Raw genomic sequence first — 19,344 nt, 5'->3', positions numbered from 1 at the left:
AATTCATCACTCTATGATTTCTCCATATCTCATGCCTGGCTTGATTTATATTAGTGGCGGTACTCCTGAAGGCATCTGATTTGGGGATCCCTGGTTTGGATAATATTCAAAGTAAAAATAAAATCAGGTCACATAAAGGGATCACTGTTAAAAGCTATTATGAATATTTTTTTCATATGTGCAATATATAAATGAAACTAATAATTGTACTAATAAAGAACAGTGTCTTAGAGCAAAAGTCTTAGACTGTTATCTAAATGGGGAAATTTAATTTTGTGAAAGGCAGTACAGTCCTCCCCACTAAAATGTGAGATTACCAGACTTATGATCTTATAATGATTTCTCTAGAAGTTCAGTATACTTTTACATTTTTACATCTTCTGGTAAATAAAATGCTTGTTTATTGGGATATATGAATAGTTTCCCAAACCACATATTTGGTTTATTTAGAACCATTTGTCTTTAAGAAGAAACTCCCAAACCAGTATCTTACAAACTCTTGGTAAAAAGGAATACTATTCATTGTTTGAATATGAAATAGATAATAAATTAAGAGAAGGAAATGTTGCCAGCTAATACCTGTTGCACAATTGTTGTTAATTCCAAGCACAGCTGTATGACATTATTCCTTGTAACTGAATAGTCTGTGACAGCAGCAAATGGTGACCTATAAAGGGAAAAGGAAAAAAAAAATAGTGAATAATAGGAACAGATTTTGAAAAGTCCTAAAATGCAATGCCTAAAGTTAAGATCTTGAATAATAGGAAATGAGTTGTTCTGAAGTTTACGTAGTGAAAAACAATATTCAGGACATATTTAAGAAAAAAGATTCAGGAAATGGCTTAGAACAGAATTAAATTCAAGAAACATAATGTTTGCTTTCTATCAAATTTCTTTTTTTAGTTCTTAATATTTATTGGTTCTTCGGTATGTAGAAGGCGTCTACACTACGTCTACAATAAAACACCAAATAAAGGAGTACTTTAGGCAAAGACAACATTTTAGTTTATTTTCAAATGAAGATTTTCAATACATTACCTTCTTGAAATACTCACAATTCAGGGCTAACACTGACAGCCAACACTGAAGACCTATGTGCCAGTTACTGTTCTGAATGCTTTACATGTACTAAGTTATTTTCACAAAAACTCTTATGTCAATAGGCACTATTATTATTCCCATTTTACAGATGAGAACGCTGACAAAAAGGGTAACAACTAGTAAGTTGTAGAACTGCTATTCAAACCAAGGAAGTCTGAGCCCACAAGTCAACAGCGTTAAACACTAATATACTGCCTCTATCGACTTACCTAGGTTTTATCTTGTACTAAACCAATCATTTATGTCACTTCATAGCCTTTTTAAAACAACTTGGTACATATATAATAAATATATTCTGATATAAGGTTTATATTTACAAGGCTGTTATGAACAAATAGCAGCAAGCAAGCAAGCGTTTTGTCACCAAATGAATTCACAATGACTTTCCATTACTTCTTAGCCTCTCTCATCTGTGAATGACAATGAGGTTTTGTAAGGCCAAAGCTTACAGGATTTAGGAGGCCCAGTTTAATGAAAAGAAAATAAGTCAGTAATATAAAAGAAGGTATGGAGGTGAAAATTTAGTAAAATTATTGAATCCTTAGTGCTTTAGGCCTACTCTTTGATATCTCTTCAGGCAATTTACTGGGAAGGCTTATATGGAACCACTTCCTGGTTACAAACAATTTGTTTCTTCTAGGAAACTACAACTCAAGCACCTCCCACTCTCACATGGGTTCATATAAGAGAGAAGTCCTTTATTTGCTATTTTTAAGCTTATATTTCACTCATGTATTTTTCATATTGGCCATTCTATTAGCTATGTAATTATTTTCCCAAGACAATTTTTTCTGGTTTTATTTTAATCACCCACTCATCATGACAAGTGCACTCCTTAATCCTCCCACCCACCTCCCCTTTGGTAACCATCAGTTTGTTCTCTATAGTTAAGAGTCTGCTGGGGGTACCTGGGTGGCTCAGTCAGTTAAGCGACCGACTTTGGCTCAGGTGATGATCTTGCAGTAAATTCGAGCCCTGCATCAGGCTTTGTGCTGACAGCTCAGAGCCTGGAGCCCGCTTCAGATTCTGTGTGTGTGTGTGTGTCTCTCTCTCTCTCTGCCCCTCCCCGTCCCCCGCTCATCCTCTGTCTCTCCCTCTCTTTCTCTCTCCTTCTCTCTCTCTCAAAAATAAACATTAAAAAATATTAAAAAAGAGTCCGTTTCTTGCTTTGTCCTTTTTTCCCCTTTGCTCATTTCTTTTTGACTCTTAAATTTCATACAAGTGAAATCATACGGTATTTGTCTTTCTCTGATTGACTTATTTCACTTAGCATTATATCCTCCAGGTTTATTCATGTTGTTGCAAATGACAAAATTTCATTCTTTTTTATGGCTGAATAATATCCCATTGTGTATATATACCACTTCTTTATCCATTAGATAAATGGATAAATTTATCCATGAATGGATAAATCCATGAACACTTGGGTTGCTTCCATGTTTTAGCTATTGTAAATAATGCTGCAATAAACATAGGGGTGACTTTATCTTTCTGAATTAGTGTTTTCATATTCTTTGTGTAAATACTCAGTAGTGGAATTACTGGATCCTATGGTAATAGTATTTTTAATTTTTTGAGAAACCTCTATACTGTTTTCCACTGTGGCTGCACCAGTTTGCATTCCCACCAAGGGTGTGGGAGTGTTCCTTTTTTCCCCACATCCTCACCAACACCTTTTGTTTCTTCTGTTGTTGATCTTAGCCATTCTGACAGATGTAAGGTGATATCTCATTGTAATTTTGATTTGCATTTCCTTGATGGTAAGTGATGATGATCAACTTTTCATGTGATCATTGGCCATCTGGACATCTTTGGAAAAATGTCTGTTCATGTCTTCTCATTTTTTTTTAATTGGTTGTTTTTTTGGTGTTGAGTTTAATAAGTTCTTTGTATATTTTGGATACTAACCTTTTGTTGGATATGTCATTGGCAAATATCTTCTCCCATTCAGTAGGCTGCCTTTTAGTTTTGTTGTTTCCTTCACTGTGTAGAAGCTTTTAATTTTGATGTAGTTCCAATAGTTCATTTTTGCTTTTTTTCCCCTTACCTCAGGGGCATAGCTAGAAAGAACTTGCTATGGCCAATGTCACAGAAATTACTGCCTGTGCTCTTTTCTAGGATTTTTATGGTTTCAGGTCTTACATTCAGGTCTTTAATCCCCCAAGGTGTTTTTTTCTATATTTACTTAGAAATCTATTTATATTATATTTATATCTAATTTATATTTATATATATTTATATCTAAGAGTTATCTGTATTTCCTGAATGGTTTCCTAATCGGTGATGCTGAACATCTTCATGTGCATATTTGTGCATATATATATGTGTGTGTGTGTATATATGTCACTCTTTAGTGAAATGTCTCCTTAAGCCCTTTGCCAATTTTCTATTTGGATTTTTGGTATTCTTACTATGGAATTTAGAGTTCCTAACACATTTTGTATACAAATTCTTTGTTGAATAGGCGACCTGTAATATTTCTTCTCAGTCCCTAGAATGAGCCATAGCTTATCTTTCCAACCCCTTAACAGGAACTTTAGCATACCAGGTTTTTAATTTGAGGTCAAACTTGATAATTTTTCTGGATTAGACCTTTAGGGCTATATTTGAGAAAATCTTCACGTGACCCAAAGTCATATTTTGTAACGAAATTTGTATAGTTATATGTTTCACCTTTAGCTCTGTAATTCATTTTAGTGTCAACTTTTATATAATGTGTGAGGTCTGGCTCGAGTTTCACTTTTTGCCCTGATACCTATCCAAGTGTTCCAAAACCATTTGCTGAAAGGCTATCCATTCTCCACAATCAAAAATCTAGGTGTTGATTCTGTCACCAATACCAATTTTGATTACAATGGTTATATAATACTTAAAATTGAGTAATTTATTTTTCAAAATTGATCTATTCTTGTTTCTTTGCTCTTTAATATAAATTTAGAATCATATAGCCTGTGGCTATTAAAAAACCCCTGTGGGAATTTCTATATGAATTTCCTTATATATGTAGGGAGACTTGAGAATTGACATTTTTACTGAGACTTCCAACCTATGAATACAGTATACAGTATGTGTCTCATTTATGTCATTTGATTTGCCACATCAGTGTTTTATAGTTTTCACATACTGATCCCATAGATATTTTGCTAAATTTATATGTAGGCAACTCACTACTTTTGGAGCAACTGTAAATTGTACATTTTTAATTTTGGTTTCTAGTTATTCATTGTTAGTATGTAGGAATACAATTAACTTTTGTGTGCGGACTTTGTATCCTACAACCTTGCTATTTACTTACTAGTTCTAACATGTTTTGTAGATAGCTTGGAATTTTCTACACAGGGATATATATGATCTGCAAATAGGGGAAGTTTTGTTTTTTCATTCCAATCTCTAGTCCTTTTAATTCTTTTCTTGCCTACTGCACTGAATGTGACTTCCAACAGATTATTAAATAGGAGAGGTGAGAGCACATAGCATTACCGTATTCCCAGTCTTAGGAGAAAACCATTCATTTTCTTAAGGGAAGTAGAAGTTTAGCTGTTCCTTTTTATATATGCTTTATATCACGTTCAGGTATTACCAATCTGTTGCTACACTTCTGAGTAGTTTTCTAAAGAATGGGTACAGGATACGCATTCATTACCAATTACCAAATTACCAATTACCATTACCAAATGCTCTTTATACATTAATGGTTACGATCATATGATTTTCATTTTTTAACCCACTTATGAGGTGGACTACACTGATTTAATTTTAAATCCATTTATGTACTTATTTATTTTTAGAGAGAGAAAGAGCGAGGGAGGTACAAGAGAGAGAATCTTAAGCAGTCTCTAATGCAGGACTCTACCCCACGACCCTTGGATCATGACCTGAGCCAAAATCAAGAGTCAGATGCTTACCTGAGCCAACCAAGCATCCCCATAGTGATTTATTTTTAAGTGTTAAAGAAGCCTTGTATACCTGGAATAAATTCCACTTTGTCACAGTATATAATTTTATTTATATATGGTTGGATTTGGTTTACCAATATTTTGTGGAGGATTTTAACTTGTAGGTTAACAAGTTAACATGTAAATTCATGAGAAATGTTGGTCTGTAGTTTTCTTTTTTTTATGGTCTTCATCGAGTATTAAGATCAGGATCATGATCATCTCATAAATTGAGATGGAAGATTACCTACTTATCCTTTTTCTGGAACAGACTGTGTAGAATTGGTGTTATTTCCTCTTTAAATATATAGAGTTCACCATGGAAATCATCTGGGCCTGGACCTTTTATACCCCATTACACAAGGTTTCTAAGTCTAATTCAATGTCTTTAATACTTACAGGATTATTCAGAGTATCTATCTGATCTTAGGTAAGTTTTGATAGTTGGTGTTTTTCAAGGAATTGTAATTGGTCGATTTAATCTAAGCTGTCAAATTTATGTATAAAGAATTATTTGTAGTATTCCTTTATGATCCTTTTATTTTGACTGACTTCTCCATTGTGTTTCTGTTTTCAGTTTCAATGATTTTTGATCTTTTGTCATTATTACCCTCTTCTGCTTGCTTTAGGCTTATTTTTTTTCTTATTTTTCCATTTTCTTTTATTTTATTGTAAGAATACTTAACACAAGATTACCCTCTTTACAAAACCTTAAATGTACAAGAAAATATTGTTAACTACAAGTACAATAAAAACTACGGGTTAACTACAGGTGTAATATTTTATAGAAGACCTCTAGGACTTTTTCATCTTGCTTAACTGAAAATTTACACACAATGATTAGCAATTACTTTCCTATTCTCTTAAGATGGCAACTTAGCTGATTGATGAGATCTCTTTTCTGATATAAGCATTCAGTCCTATGCACATCTCTTTCATCACTGCTTTATCTGTGTGCCACAAAAATTATGATTTGTTCTCTTCTCATTGTTTAACATATTTTTTTACTTCCCTTGAGACTTCCTCTTTTATCCATGGATTACTTAGAAGTGTGTAGTTTGATTTCTAGTTTGATTCCATTATAGTTATAGAATGCACTCTAACTGGATTTTAATTCTCTTAAATTGTGTTGAAGTATGCTTTATGAGGCAGATATTGTCTATCTTGGAGAATACGCCAATGGGCACGTAAAAATAATTTGTATTCTGCTCTTGTTGGATTAAATACTCTAAAGATGTCAACTATATAATGTTGTTTGGTGGTAATATTCAGTTCTTCTAATTCTTACTGACTTTATGTCTGGTAGTTTTATTAATTTTGAGAGAGTGGATAGGAAGTATACGATTATACCTGTGGATTTGCCTTTTTCTTCTTGTTCTATCAATTTTTACTTCATGTACTCTGAAACTCTATTGTTTGGTACATACATCTTAGCAATTTGTTTCCTCTTTTTTCAAATGTCTATATGTTATCTCTTACATTTTGATATTAAAAATATGCATGTAATATTCACATAGTACACATCAATACTCTGCTTCTCTCATATGTTTGTTGCAAGTATTTATTTTTTCCAGTTTGTCATCTGTCTTATACTTTGACACATTTTTCAGTTTTATGTAGAAGTTAATTAGTATGTTCATTTGTATTTTATTCCATATTTAAAACACTTAAGTCTTTGTACATCTAGCAATTATTTTTTGTCTATATTTTCTATAATTTTCTTATGGATTTGTTTTCCACTTAAATAAATTATATATTTAAAATGATTTAGTAAACAAAAGGTAGTGTTTTATTATTATTTTCCAAAGACTTTACCTAGTGTCCCATTACTATTTGTTAAATGAGTCTTTCTTTTGTCAGTGGTTTTAACATATTGTTTTCTAAATGATTCTATATAGCACAGCCTATTATGGGCTGTCTTCCACTAATCTATATTCCAAAACTCAGTATATTTTTCATCATAATTTACTAAAACAGAAAGAGACATTAAGAATTCAATTGGAAAAAAATGTATGTAATTGATTAATCTATGTTCTCAGTTAAAAAAAATTAACCTCTTTGTGAGGAACCAACTTTAAAAAATCTATTCTCATGATAGTTTTATAAAATGGATTGTAGAGATATTTACTGCATAGGTGTATCTAAATTTACTACAACTCATTAAATTGTACACCTAAAACAGGTGAATTTTACAGAACGTAAATTAGGCCTCATTAAAACCATTTTTTAAAAAATATGTAAAATATAACACTTCTAAGACAAAAATCATTAAAAAATAACTAAAGTCCATTTTTACTGCACTGAAGCATACAAATTGGCATTTTAATTAAGAATTCAAAATTCTCTGGCATGAGTACAAAGAGTTTGGGTTCCTAGGTTCGAAAAGGTCAAAGTCTGTTAATAAAATTTCAAAACTTCATTCAAAAGTGATAAGATGAAATACAGCATGGTTTTTCCCTTAAATTTGATCTTCAAAATATATAAAACGAAGAATCTATTTGATGACAGAATGCCTGTAGCAAACTGAATTCTTAGGCGTTTTCCACTTTCTTGACCACACACATTTCATGTAACACAAGCTTCTTGCTCAAAATTAAATGTCAAAAAATCTGGGGGAAAACTAGACATAAACCAAAGAAAACACTGATTTTCTATTTTAGTGAATTCCCCTAAAGTTTTTATTTCAAAGGCAAATCATGTACAACCATACTAAAGAACTATTCTTATTGTGAAGATATTAATGTTTGGTATGATGATTTTTGGCTATACACATACATAAATAAATGAAGAATGACAGAGTTCCAATCTTTGTGAGTTACCAAAGATGATTACTCTATCATGACTTAAAGATCATCTGAGATACAGAAACAGATCTTTGTAGAGTAAATGAGCATGATGAGTTCATAAACAAAACATAAAAAAAAGAGAGGAATTTATTCTTCAGTCTGGAAAAAAAAAAAACAAGCTAGAGCTCAGCCTACTTAAAAAAAGAACATAGTGACTCCAAGTAAAGGAAATTAAATTCATGGCAGGAAAGCTTCTTGAGGCCAGAAAGTTAAAAAGAAATTCTTGGCTCATTAATAAATGGCCACTACAGGAACTATCCTATTTAGAACTTAAAAGTTAAGCAACTGTTCCTCTTAAATCATCATATAGATAATACAATGCTTATACCTCTTGCAAATGCAAATGTTGATGACCCTCTAAGACAGTATTCTTTATATGTTCTTTTCAAACAAAAGTATTACATTTATGGAAAAGTTATTAATGGTTCAGAAATGCTAAGCAAATTAGAAGCCAATAAGGAAAGTTAAAAAGCTAAGAAGTTAAAAAGGACATCTGGAATGCCTTACTATTTCTCAGGCTGGCACTGCTGAGCCTGAGGGGCAGTCCATGAACAGCAGCAGTGCTAACATTAGTGCTTCTCTCTGGAACAAGTACCAAGTGAGAGCAGTGAGCACAGGAGAGGAAAGAAGACCAAAGAATAGGCCACAGTATGTGATACTGTTTGTGGTAGTTTGGTTTTTATAATTTTTTTCCTGGTATAGAATTCATTTTTGTCCTATAGTTTCCCATCATGAAAGAAATCAGTTCAACCATTTTTTTTAGACAAGGCTAAAGATTTCAAAGAAAATATTTTTTCCTTATCACCCTACTCTTATGCTTTAAACATTTAAAAGGTTTTCAATGATATAAAAAGATATCTCATTGATCACTTCAAAACAGAATGGTCTTGAAAGGTATTTTAGAAACATTAGAATTATATATTAATACTAAAAATGAGAGAAAATAATAAACTTTCAGTATAAATAGCAAAATAAACTTTTTCTATAAATAATACTTAGAATAGTTAATGATGTTACTGTACATCGTGATAAATACAGTAATCCATAAACCCGCAAGTATAGATTGACTTGGCAAAGCCATATAAAACTGTAGGAAAGATGAGGTGTGAAGAACAGCGGGATTCAGGTTAAAAATAGACAAGTAAACCATGCATTGAAAATAAACACTAAAGCTACCAAATGTGATTCATGTCTGAAGCTTTTCCTCTGGAAAAGGCTGCTGCTTCATTCAAGTTAATATTTAAAATGGGAGAAAAAAAGCAATTTTGTCACCATTTGATTTTATATGATTTAACAAATGTAGGGGTGCGTGGGTGTCAGACTTCGGCCCAGGTCATGATCTCATGGTTCTGAGCTCGAGTCCCGCTTTGGGCTCTGTGCTGACAGCTCAGAGCTCGGAGCCTGCTTGGGATTCTGTGTGTGTGTGTGTCTCTCTCTGCCCCTCTCATACTTGTGCTCTGTCTCTCTCTCTCTCTCTCTTTCTCTCTCTCTCTCTCTCTCAAAAATAAATAAACATTAAAGAAAAATTTTTAAGAAGAAATGTAAGGAGCTGGTTTTTAAAAATGAATTTTATTTGAATGAAAGCTCCACTGAAATTGAAGTTTTTGTGAATTGCAAACATTTTTTCTGTAACTTTTAATTCTTAAACATTCAAAAGGTTTTCAACGATTTAAAAGATATCTCACTGAGGACTTCAAAGTAGAATGTGAACTACACTTTATACAAATAAAAATTCTATATAGTGATTTTTAAGTATCCAGGCAAAAAAAAGAGAAAAGTTGCACTCTTGTTCAGCACTTGAAGAGCAATACCAAAATGAAAATAAATGTTTATTTATGCAGCATTTCTAAGAATAACTTCCTCAAAGTTTCTGAGAATTAGTCAACATTCAAAAGCAAACAAAAATAAACAAGGCACAGTCTTACATTTTATAAAGAAAGCATAAAGAGATTAGTTTTGTTCTAGAACTTAAAAATATTAACTAAATTTATTTAGAGAAGAGGCAGGGAGTTAAATCATGATTCTATAAGTAATTAACAAATGTTGTTAGTGTTCATTCTTTGATATTATTTAGAAGGAAATAAGTTGGATATATTGCTCATATAGCTTTGGTGAACAAGGTCAATGAATTATAGAATATTAGTGCTTAGAAGAGAACTTCAAATTCTGCAGGTTTTATATCCTATTCTAAAAAGAAAATAAAAACAGAAGTTAATGTTCAAGATTACCCAGGAATAGAGGGAGAGCTGAAATTCAACTCTTTCTCAGCCTTCTACTCCTCTGCACTATTTCATGATGCATTTTGGCTGGGACTCAAAATAATGGTAATTTAGAACACTGCTCTTGTGGCTATTCTAGCAATGATTATGTGTTTTGTTTCCTGTGTAGCTTGTAGGACATAATGAAACAAGAGGACATGTGAAGTGTTGTCTTGTGTTCTTGTTGCTACCTAGAAAACATTTTTTTCTTTGAAAGGAATAAAAATATAACTTAAATACAAACCCACTAATAATCTCTGACAAAAGTCTGGGTTACTTGTCAGGAAAACAAACAGCCTAAACATTTCACCTGGCATGGTTACAGATAAAGTTCTATTACATTTAAATTGATTTCAGGACCTTCTGAAATTTAGCCAAGGAACAGTTAAGATATTCATACAATCCATGGCAGAGGAGGAAGCAAAGTTAAGCTCCCAAATAAAGAAGTAACCATTCATCATTTACCTTTCCTCTTTCCTAGCACCACTATGGGATTAAGAATTTATGAAAAGGGGAAGTTAATATTACACAAAACTATTCCAAACTACACACCACTTCAAAGAAAAATTTCTTCAAAGAGGAGATCTCACTTACTTTTTTTTTTAAACGAAACTAATGTTTATTTATTTTGGAAAGAGAGAGAGATAGAATGTGAGTGAGCAAGGGGCAGAGACAGGGAGACACAGAATCGGAAGCAGGCTGCAGGCTCTGAGCTGTCAGCACAGAGCCTGATGAGGGGCTCAAACTCAGGAACCTTGAGATCATGACTTGAGCTGAAGTCCGAAGCTTAAACAACTGACCCACCCAGGCGCCCCATAGAGGAGTTCTCACTTTTAACTCATAACCAACTCACGCATCCAGTTTTCATGACTTCTAAATAAAACCACTAAACTGGACAACACATATATCCTGATTCCCTCATGCACCACACACTTTCAGTCCTTACCCTATCTAATCACTTAGCAGCATTTGATCTTACAGACCTCTTCCTTTTCCGCATAAAATTCTTTACTTCCATCTTAAATGTTCTCACTACTCGCACAAAAAAAGGTGATGGATGTATTAACTAATCCTACTGCAGTAATCATTTCACAATATATATGTGTATCAAATCACCATGTTGTACACCTTAAACTTACACAGTTATATGTCAATTACAGCTCAATAAAGTTGGAAAAAAAAAACCAATACTGAATTCTCAAAAAAAAAACCACAAAAATATAAGAAAACCTCTTTGTTCCCTTGACTTCCATGACCCCACTCTCATTTAATTCTCTCCTACCTTTTCGGTTATGCCTTCTCATTTTTTTCCACAAGCAGCATTTCTACTCAACCTTCAGTTGTTGGTGGTTCACAAAGCTCACTCCCTATCCCAGTTCTCTTCTTTTACTCAAAATATTTATTGAGCACCCACTACAGGTCAGGAACTCTTCTAGATAATTCTGACAGCAGTGAACAAATCAGATGAATATCCCTGCTCTCTTGAAGCATACATCATATAATCAGAGAGAAACAATAATATATAAGTAAATTATATAGTCTTAGAAGTGTATAAGTGTTATGGAACACAAATAGAGCAGGATAAAAGGAATCCATTCTAAAAAGCTCCTTAAACCACCATATTAATATATCCATGACTTTATCATCTCTATTTTAACTATTCCCAAATCTCTATTGATCATACATCTTTTCTGAGCAGCAATACTCTAAAGACCTTTGCACAATTTATCATGCCTGACACTCAATTCAACATTCATCTTCCACCATAACCTGTTCCTCCTATATTGATAATGGCGTCAACATCAACTGGGCCAGCCAAGTCAGATACCTAGATGCCTCCCATAGTCTCTAGATCTTACCTGTCCTGGATTCTTATTTGTCTGCATAAATATCTCTGACATTATTCCATCTTCACTGTTGTTTCTCTAATTAAAAACTTCAGTAAAGAACAGGATCAACTCTGTAGTCAGATGCCTGGACTGAATCATGGCTCCACCACTTACTTGCCATTTGGTTTTGAATTTAACCTCTATAAGTGCTAGTTGTCCTATCTATGAAATGAAGACAACCCTCCTAGGATTGCTTTGATTAAATGAGTGTGGCTGGAGGTATTAGCATCAGAATCATCAGCATGATTAACTGATGTAGCAGCAGCATGATTAATTCCTAAAATAGCTTCTTAAGTTAGTTTTCCTTCTTTCACCCTTACTCTTCTTTAATTTTTCCTAAAACTACAGCTCTAGTAATTATCAAAATCCACAGGTCTAAACACAATGACCCTAAACAGGTTCCCAAGGCCTTCAGCATAAGTCCAAGTGCCTTAGCATGGCAAAAAAATTTTTTTCTCCTTCTTTCCTCTTTAAAACTTAAGCTTGTTAAAGGATCATCATTATAGTCAAGCCAGCCTGGACCTGAACTTTTCTGTGAAAGATCTTCAAAATATAAACTTCAGTTTCTTTTTTCAATTTACAGTCTCAGCAGATGATTTTAAAGTTATCATAATATTGTCTTTTTTTTCTTCCAAGTACATATTTCATTTTTACGGTCAAAATGTTAAATGGTCTTTGATTTAATCAATCATCGTGGTATGATGGAATACAAAATAAGCATTGTGAAAACCTTTGCAGCAATGAAAGCCAAGCAGATGATTTAAATTATTTCCTTCAGGCTTTTTATCATGTTTTCTCTTTCTATGAAACAAACTCAAAACACCATTGATGGATTTTTATGCATGTGTTTATATGTGTTTTTTGTATGTGTGTATGCACTCATATGTGTTTGTAGGTTAACTGGCATTTACTAAAAGCATCTTCTTACATGATAAAAATAACGTTACCATAAAAATTATGTAATACAATAAAATGTGAGAAACTATCGTAGTGTTCTAGAAGCTTTTTGTATGTTTTTATAAACAGCCATATCTGCCACAAAAAAGGAACAACATTCTCTAATTATTCTTTTTATTAATATATTTCACAAGTACCAGTGTAAAAAATATATATAATGAAATTTACTAAATACAAATATTGAGACCGAGCAAATTCACAATTATAGAGCAGATGATAGTTTAAGAGGATGTAACAAAAATTGAGTATGTGTTCTTTACACTTTCTAATTAGTGAGAAGCCTTCTGAAACAAATATATTACACTGCTTAAGGACTAAGCCGTATGTTAAATATATTTTACCTAAAGATCATTATGAAACTTGTAGAATTTATATATTTAAAATGTAAACAATTTAATCAGTTGATAAATGTAGTTTAGACAATGATGAGAATTAAGTTTTAATCATGTCATAATGGAAAAAAAAACGCTGTCCACCAATTAATTGTCAAAAAGCTAATAACACAGAGCTTAGTATTAAGATCTGGATTTATTATCATCATGCTGTATGTTATTATTAATATATATAAATTTAGATAATATAGAATAAAGTTAAATTATCTTAACTTTTACTTTACAAATACAAATACTTTATTTATAATATAAGGCCTCATATTTTTAAAAAGCCAAAATGTTATATATAATATATATCCTACTGACATTTACTCAAGAAAGAATTCTGGTAAAATTTTATATTGCTGGAGTTTCTTATTAGAGATAAAATGTTTTTTAAAATTTGGTTATGTAACCATTATAACATAGTACATATCTCTTACAACAAAATTCTAAAAATGAAAATAAAGAGCTTAATTTTTTAAATTGTAATTTCTTTTACCATTACAATGTTTAATCACATATTCAATTTTAATCTTTTTCATTTTATATCATGAAAACTTTTGTTATTTTATGTGTTCCAAGACAAATAAAAACTAAACTAGAAAAAAAACCTAAAACTATGTTTATGATATCTAAGATTGTGCAACGTGGGTAATAACAAAGGATGAATAAAGCAAGGGTAAGAAAACATGCAATGCAATCTATGAAAATGTCACTGTCTAATTACCTTACTTAAAACAACAAATAGAATCCTAATGGTCACTTCCTTAAATATGACCAATTAATTCAAAGAATAAAGAAAATTAGGAGACAAAACAGTTCTATAAATCTTGTTATGACAGGCGAAAATGACTTTGCTTATAAAGCAGTTAAGATATTCTGAAAGTGTCAGGGACTAATTATTAATTGGCTACGTAGATATAAAACTTTACAAACAATTAATATCTATTTGATGATACCCTTATATTGTGGTGAATCATAATTAGACACTTGTCACTTGATATTCCTCTACCTGTCCAATCCTTTCACAAGAATACATGAAATAATGTTATATTCAAGCTAATACCTGAGGAGGATTACTTATGAAACATGTGGAAGATTTTACCTGTCCAACCAGGCAAGCAGACTCTTGGCTGCTCCTATCAGGTCCACAACTGAAGTCAAAAAGTCATTTGGCAATTTTCGGCTGGTTCTCCCATCATAATGGCCACTCCTTCTCCTCCCTGTTATAAAATTCTGTAGATTTTTGGCAGATGCATTCAACTTGTGAGAAAGGGTTTTTAGATTCTCTGTTTCCAAGCCATAATTCTGAATTATAAAAAGAAAGAAAACAAACTTAAATTCAGTATTACATTCATTCACTAAAATATTTACTGAGTACGTTACTATGTACAGGTAACAAAATTAGTATTTAGAATTACAAATGACTAAGATAGTATTCCTGGCCTAGCAGAACCCACAGTTAAGTGAGGATCTGGGGAAATGTCAGATAAACAAATCACAACAAAATGTGTTAGGTGCTAATAAGAACAAGCAAAGATGAGGGCATTATATCTTGGAATTCTGCCACGCAAGAAAGAAAGATCACTAAGACACATAAATGTTTTTCTTTTAAACCAAGTCCATTTAGTTGTGAAATTCATTTTTACCAATAATTATCTTTAGTATCTATTATATTAGCACATGCATAGTCATGAATGTAGATGCTATTAAAAATTCTGTAGTCTCAAAGTGAGTAAAGAAAGCACAACTCAACTATAAAATGAAAAAGCAAGAAATAAATCATATCCAATATAGCTTTATTCTGTGTCCTCTCCATGACTCACATAAAAAATTTCTTCTATAATATGGTACAAGAAAAAAATGATCCCTTAGTGAAACCAATAAATTTTCTCCTTTTTATAACAGAAATTATGAAACTAAACTTATTTTTATTTTTGTCATGGTTACATTAGCTCACAAATATGAAGCATATCTAAAGCAATTATACTGATTTTTTGCTAAGTATGTTTTCTTACTTTCCTCGGTCTCACTTTGAATTTCTAGTAATATTTATTATTTCACCATAAATATTGCCTATATATTAATGTGGAAAGAAGTTATATGAATAAATATTTATAAATAAGCTTTTTTCTTTTTACTGCATTCAATAGGAAATACTATAAGACCTCCACAAATAAACTTTAGGGAAAGATTTCATAAGTTACAATTAAATTTTTTTTTGACATTTTATTTATTTTTGATAGAGACAGAGCACAAGTGGGGGAGGGGCAGAGAGAGACAGAGACACAGAATCCGAAGCAGGCTCCAGGCTCCGAGCTGTCAGCACAGAGCCTGACACAGGGCTTGAACCCACAAACTGTGAGATCATGACCTGAGCCAAAGTTGGATGCTCAACCGACTGAGCCACCCAAGTGCCCCAGTTACAATTAAATTTTAAAACAGCTAATTGTGACTTGTAAAGCATCTCCAAAAAAAGCTTGTTAACCTGCCCAAAGGATGACCTTGATCAAACTATTCAGCAGCATGTACATTATTGTCACATATAAATAAAAAATGTTATTTATTACCTTATAGAAAATCATAAGACCCAAAGAATTTTAGATAGCCTCTGAGGCCCAAATAAATTCTAATTTTGACTTACACTCCTTTTACAGTTGAGAACAATGTGGCACAAAGAGATTCTCCCCTGTGTTCAGAGAGCTTAGAGTAGACAGAGTTCAGAATGGAACTACAAGTCACCAGGCTATATGTGAGGGGATGCATAAGCAAAATAGGAGATAAAATACTAGGGGTATGAAAAAAAGAAGCAAATGGCAGAATAAATTTAGCTGTATTATTAAGTCAACAAGCACTGGGTACCTACTTGATATGAAATTTCGATTTATTTCTTCTATAGTAATTTAAGAAAAGTAACTCAGAGGAGAAAAAGGAGGGATCAGAGGAGTTTGCACACTTAAACATTAAATACCAAGTTATGTATGTTACCAGTGAAGATTTAATAGTGATATAAGCCTAAATGTTCTTTGCTAAGAATTTAAGAACATTCCTTTTGGAGTCATGGGTTTGTTTTTTAAAAAAATAGTCTATTCAACATTCACTACTAAATATAAATTGCAATATTCTCTCAAGTAAAAAGGTTTTGTTTGCACAAATAAAACAACATTCTCTTCAGATTCTCTTGCATCTGAGTATGGATTATCTGTGAAGCATTTGGGAGATTTTGTCCAGTGTGGCAGTATACTAAGTAGGAAATCTTTTCATAAGGTTATTAAGGATACTCTCTAGTGGCTAGATAAGAACAACTTATAATTATATCAAATTATTTATTCACTTATTTGGCTTAAAACAACAGAAATTTATTTTCTTGAACTTTGGAGATCAGAAATCCAAAATCACTATCACTGGGCTGAAGTCACAGTGTTGGCAGGTCCATGCTTCTTCCGGAGGCTCTAATCTTGCCTCTGACAGCATCTGGTACTTGTTGTCATTCCTTGATTTGTGGCCATTATAACTCCTGTCTTTGCTCCTGAGATCACATGGCCACCTCTTCTGTGTGGGCCAAATCCCCCTGCCTCTCCCTCATTAGGACACTTGTGATTGGATTTAGAGCCCACAGGGTAATCACAAATAATCTCCCCTTGTAAAGATCTTTAATCACATCTGAATATGCACATTGCTCACTCTTTGGAGGAAGGATAAGGCCTTCTGCAAGTTGAAGGACATGTGCCGGTCCCCTCCAAAGCTCATTCCCAGCTGCCCTTTGGAGACTATATGAACTAAACTTAAATGATATATGTGAAATGCTTTCCTGACATATTTTTGGAAGTTTTCCCCTGTATTAAAGCATTTTTCTTGAAGTAGAAAAGTATTTTCATTTTTAATTTTTGTGTATTAATGATTTTCATGAAGAAATATTTGTTTACAAACACATTATAATAATTTTTTAGAGAAGCTCAATGATAGTAATAGTTCATTAGAGAGGAACCTAATCAGGCCCTGCCTGTGCTCAAGGGACTGTGGTAGGGGGTCTTCCAAGCTCTCAGTTCACCTCCCAATGGTCAACAGAGTCCAGACCTGGGAAGATGGTGGTGTAGGAAGACGCTGGGCTCACCGTGTCCTGCTGATCGCTTAGATTCCACCCACATCTGCCTAAATAACCCAGAAAAATGCCAGAAGACTAGCGAAATGCACCCTCTGGAGCCAAGCGTAGACAAGAGGCCCACGGAAGAGGGTAGGAAGGGCAGAGAGGCGGTGTGTGCTACACAGACTGGCAGGAGCCAGCCGGGGCGGTGGAGGGGCAGCCCGCCTGGCAGGGCAGAGCCCCTGAAGTCTGGCTTGCAAAAGCAGAGGGGCTGGACTCCATGAGTTCCGACAGCCAGCAGGGCTTAACATCTGGAAAGTTAAAAGTCAATAGCTCTGCTCTCAGAAAGCAGGAAAGGTGAGAGGATGCCAGGAGGGAGAGTGTTGAGCCCCAGAAGACAGAACTCAGCTCAGCGGGGGAACAAAGGAGCTGGCAAGCACCATGTCCCCCTCCCATTACCCAGCCAAAATTCCAAAGGCAACCAGTTCCCTTCACTGAACTTGCTTGCACTGTGCAAATGCCCAATGCAGTGCTTCTGTGGAGCCATCCCTCTGATGGGCCTGCCTCCCTCTCAGTGCTGCAGGGCCCCTCCCACAGGGGACCACCCATGGCAAAGCAAGCTAAGCCAGCCCCGACCACCCCTGCGCACCTTGCCTATCCACTCCAGCTAATACGCCATTGGCCAGATCCCATGGAAGCAGCACCACAACCCTGGCAGTGAGCAAGCAGCCCAGAAAGGGGCCACACCACTCCACAGTGAGTCCTGCCCCTGGGAGAGGGGAATATAAGGTACACACCAGTCTGACTGTGGCCCCAGCGGTGGGCTGGGGGCAGACATTGGGTCTGATTGCAGCCCCGCCCACCAACACAAGTTACTCCCGAAAGCACAGGAGAAGTGCTCTGCAGTTTGGAGCCACCGCAGGGACTACCCAAAATGACTAAACAGAAGAATTCTCCTCAAAAGAAACTCCAGGAAATAGCGACAGCTAACGAATTGATCAAAAACGACTTAAGCAATATAACAGAACAAGAATTTAGAATAATAGTCATAAAATTAATCACTGGGCTTGAAAAAAGCATAGAGGACAGAGGAGAATCTATTGCTACAGAGATCAAGGGACTAAGAAATACTCGTGAGGAGCTAAAAAATGCTATAAATGAAAGGCAAAATAAAATGGAGGCGGCCATAGCACAGATTGAAGAGGCAGAAGAGAGAATAGGTGAATTAGAAGATAAAATTATGGAAAAAGAGGAAGCTGAGAAAAAGAGAGATAAAAAATCCAGGAGTATGAGGGGAGAATTAGAGAACTAAGTCATGCAATCAAATGGAACAATATCCGTACCATAGGAATTCCAGAAGAAGAAGAAGAGAGAGAAAGGGGCTGAAGGTGTACTTGAACAAATCATAGTTGATAACTTCCCTGATCTGGGAAAGAAAAAGGCAATGAAATCCAAGAGGCACAGAGAACTCCCTTCAGACATAACTTGAATCGATCTTCTGCACGACACATCATAGTGAAACTGGCAAAATACAAGGATAAAGAGAGAATTCTGAAAGTAGCTAGGGATAAACAGGCTCTAACTTACAAAGGTAGACACATAACAATAGTAGCAGACCTATCTACTGAAACTTGGAAGGCCAGAAAGGAATGGCAGGAAATCTTCAATGTGACAAACAGAAATAAAAAAAGGCAGCTGAGAATCCTTTATTCAGCAAGTCTGTCATTCAGAATACAACATGAGATAAAGGTTTTCTGAAACAAACAAAAACTGAAGGAATTCATCGTCACTAAACCATCCCTACAAAAGATCCTAAGGGGGATACTGTGAGTGAAATGTTGCAAGGACCAGAAAGTACCAGAGACATCACTACAAGCATGAAACCTATAGACATCACAAT

At 34.1% G+C, this 19,344-nt stretch overlaps 1 protein-coding gene across 6 annotated transcripts in view; it reads right to left on the bottom strand.

Moving 5' to 3' along the window:
* The window catches only part of CNKSR2 (connector enhancer of kinase suppressor of Ras 2), a 294,573-nt gene that overhangs the window by 193,360 nt on the left and 81,869 nt on the right, over positions 1–19,344 (bottom strand). For all 6 annotated transcript variants that reach the window (XM_011291630.4, XM_045051167.1, XM_045051168.1 and 3 more), the window contains exons 3-4: positions 14,466–14,668; positions 580–667 (exon numbers count right to left, since the gene is read on the bottom strand). In XM_011291630.4, the coding sequence (XP_011289932.1) occupies positions 580–667; positions 14,466–14,668 (291 nt within the window). The remainder of the gene's footprint in view (positions 1–579; positions 668–14,465; positions 14,669–19,344) is intronic.

The sequence above is a fragment of the Felis catus genome, chromosome X, assembly GCF_018350175.1.
Source record: "Felis catus isolate Fca126 chromosome X, F.catus_Fca126_mat1.0, whole genome shotgun sequence".
NCBI lineage: Eukaryota > Metazoa > Chordata > Mammalia > Carnivora > Felidae > Felis > Felis catus.
This window is presented reverse-complemented; position numbering and strand designations above follow the sequence as displayed.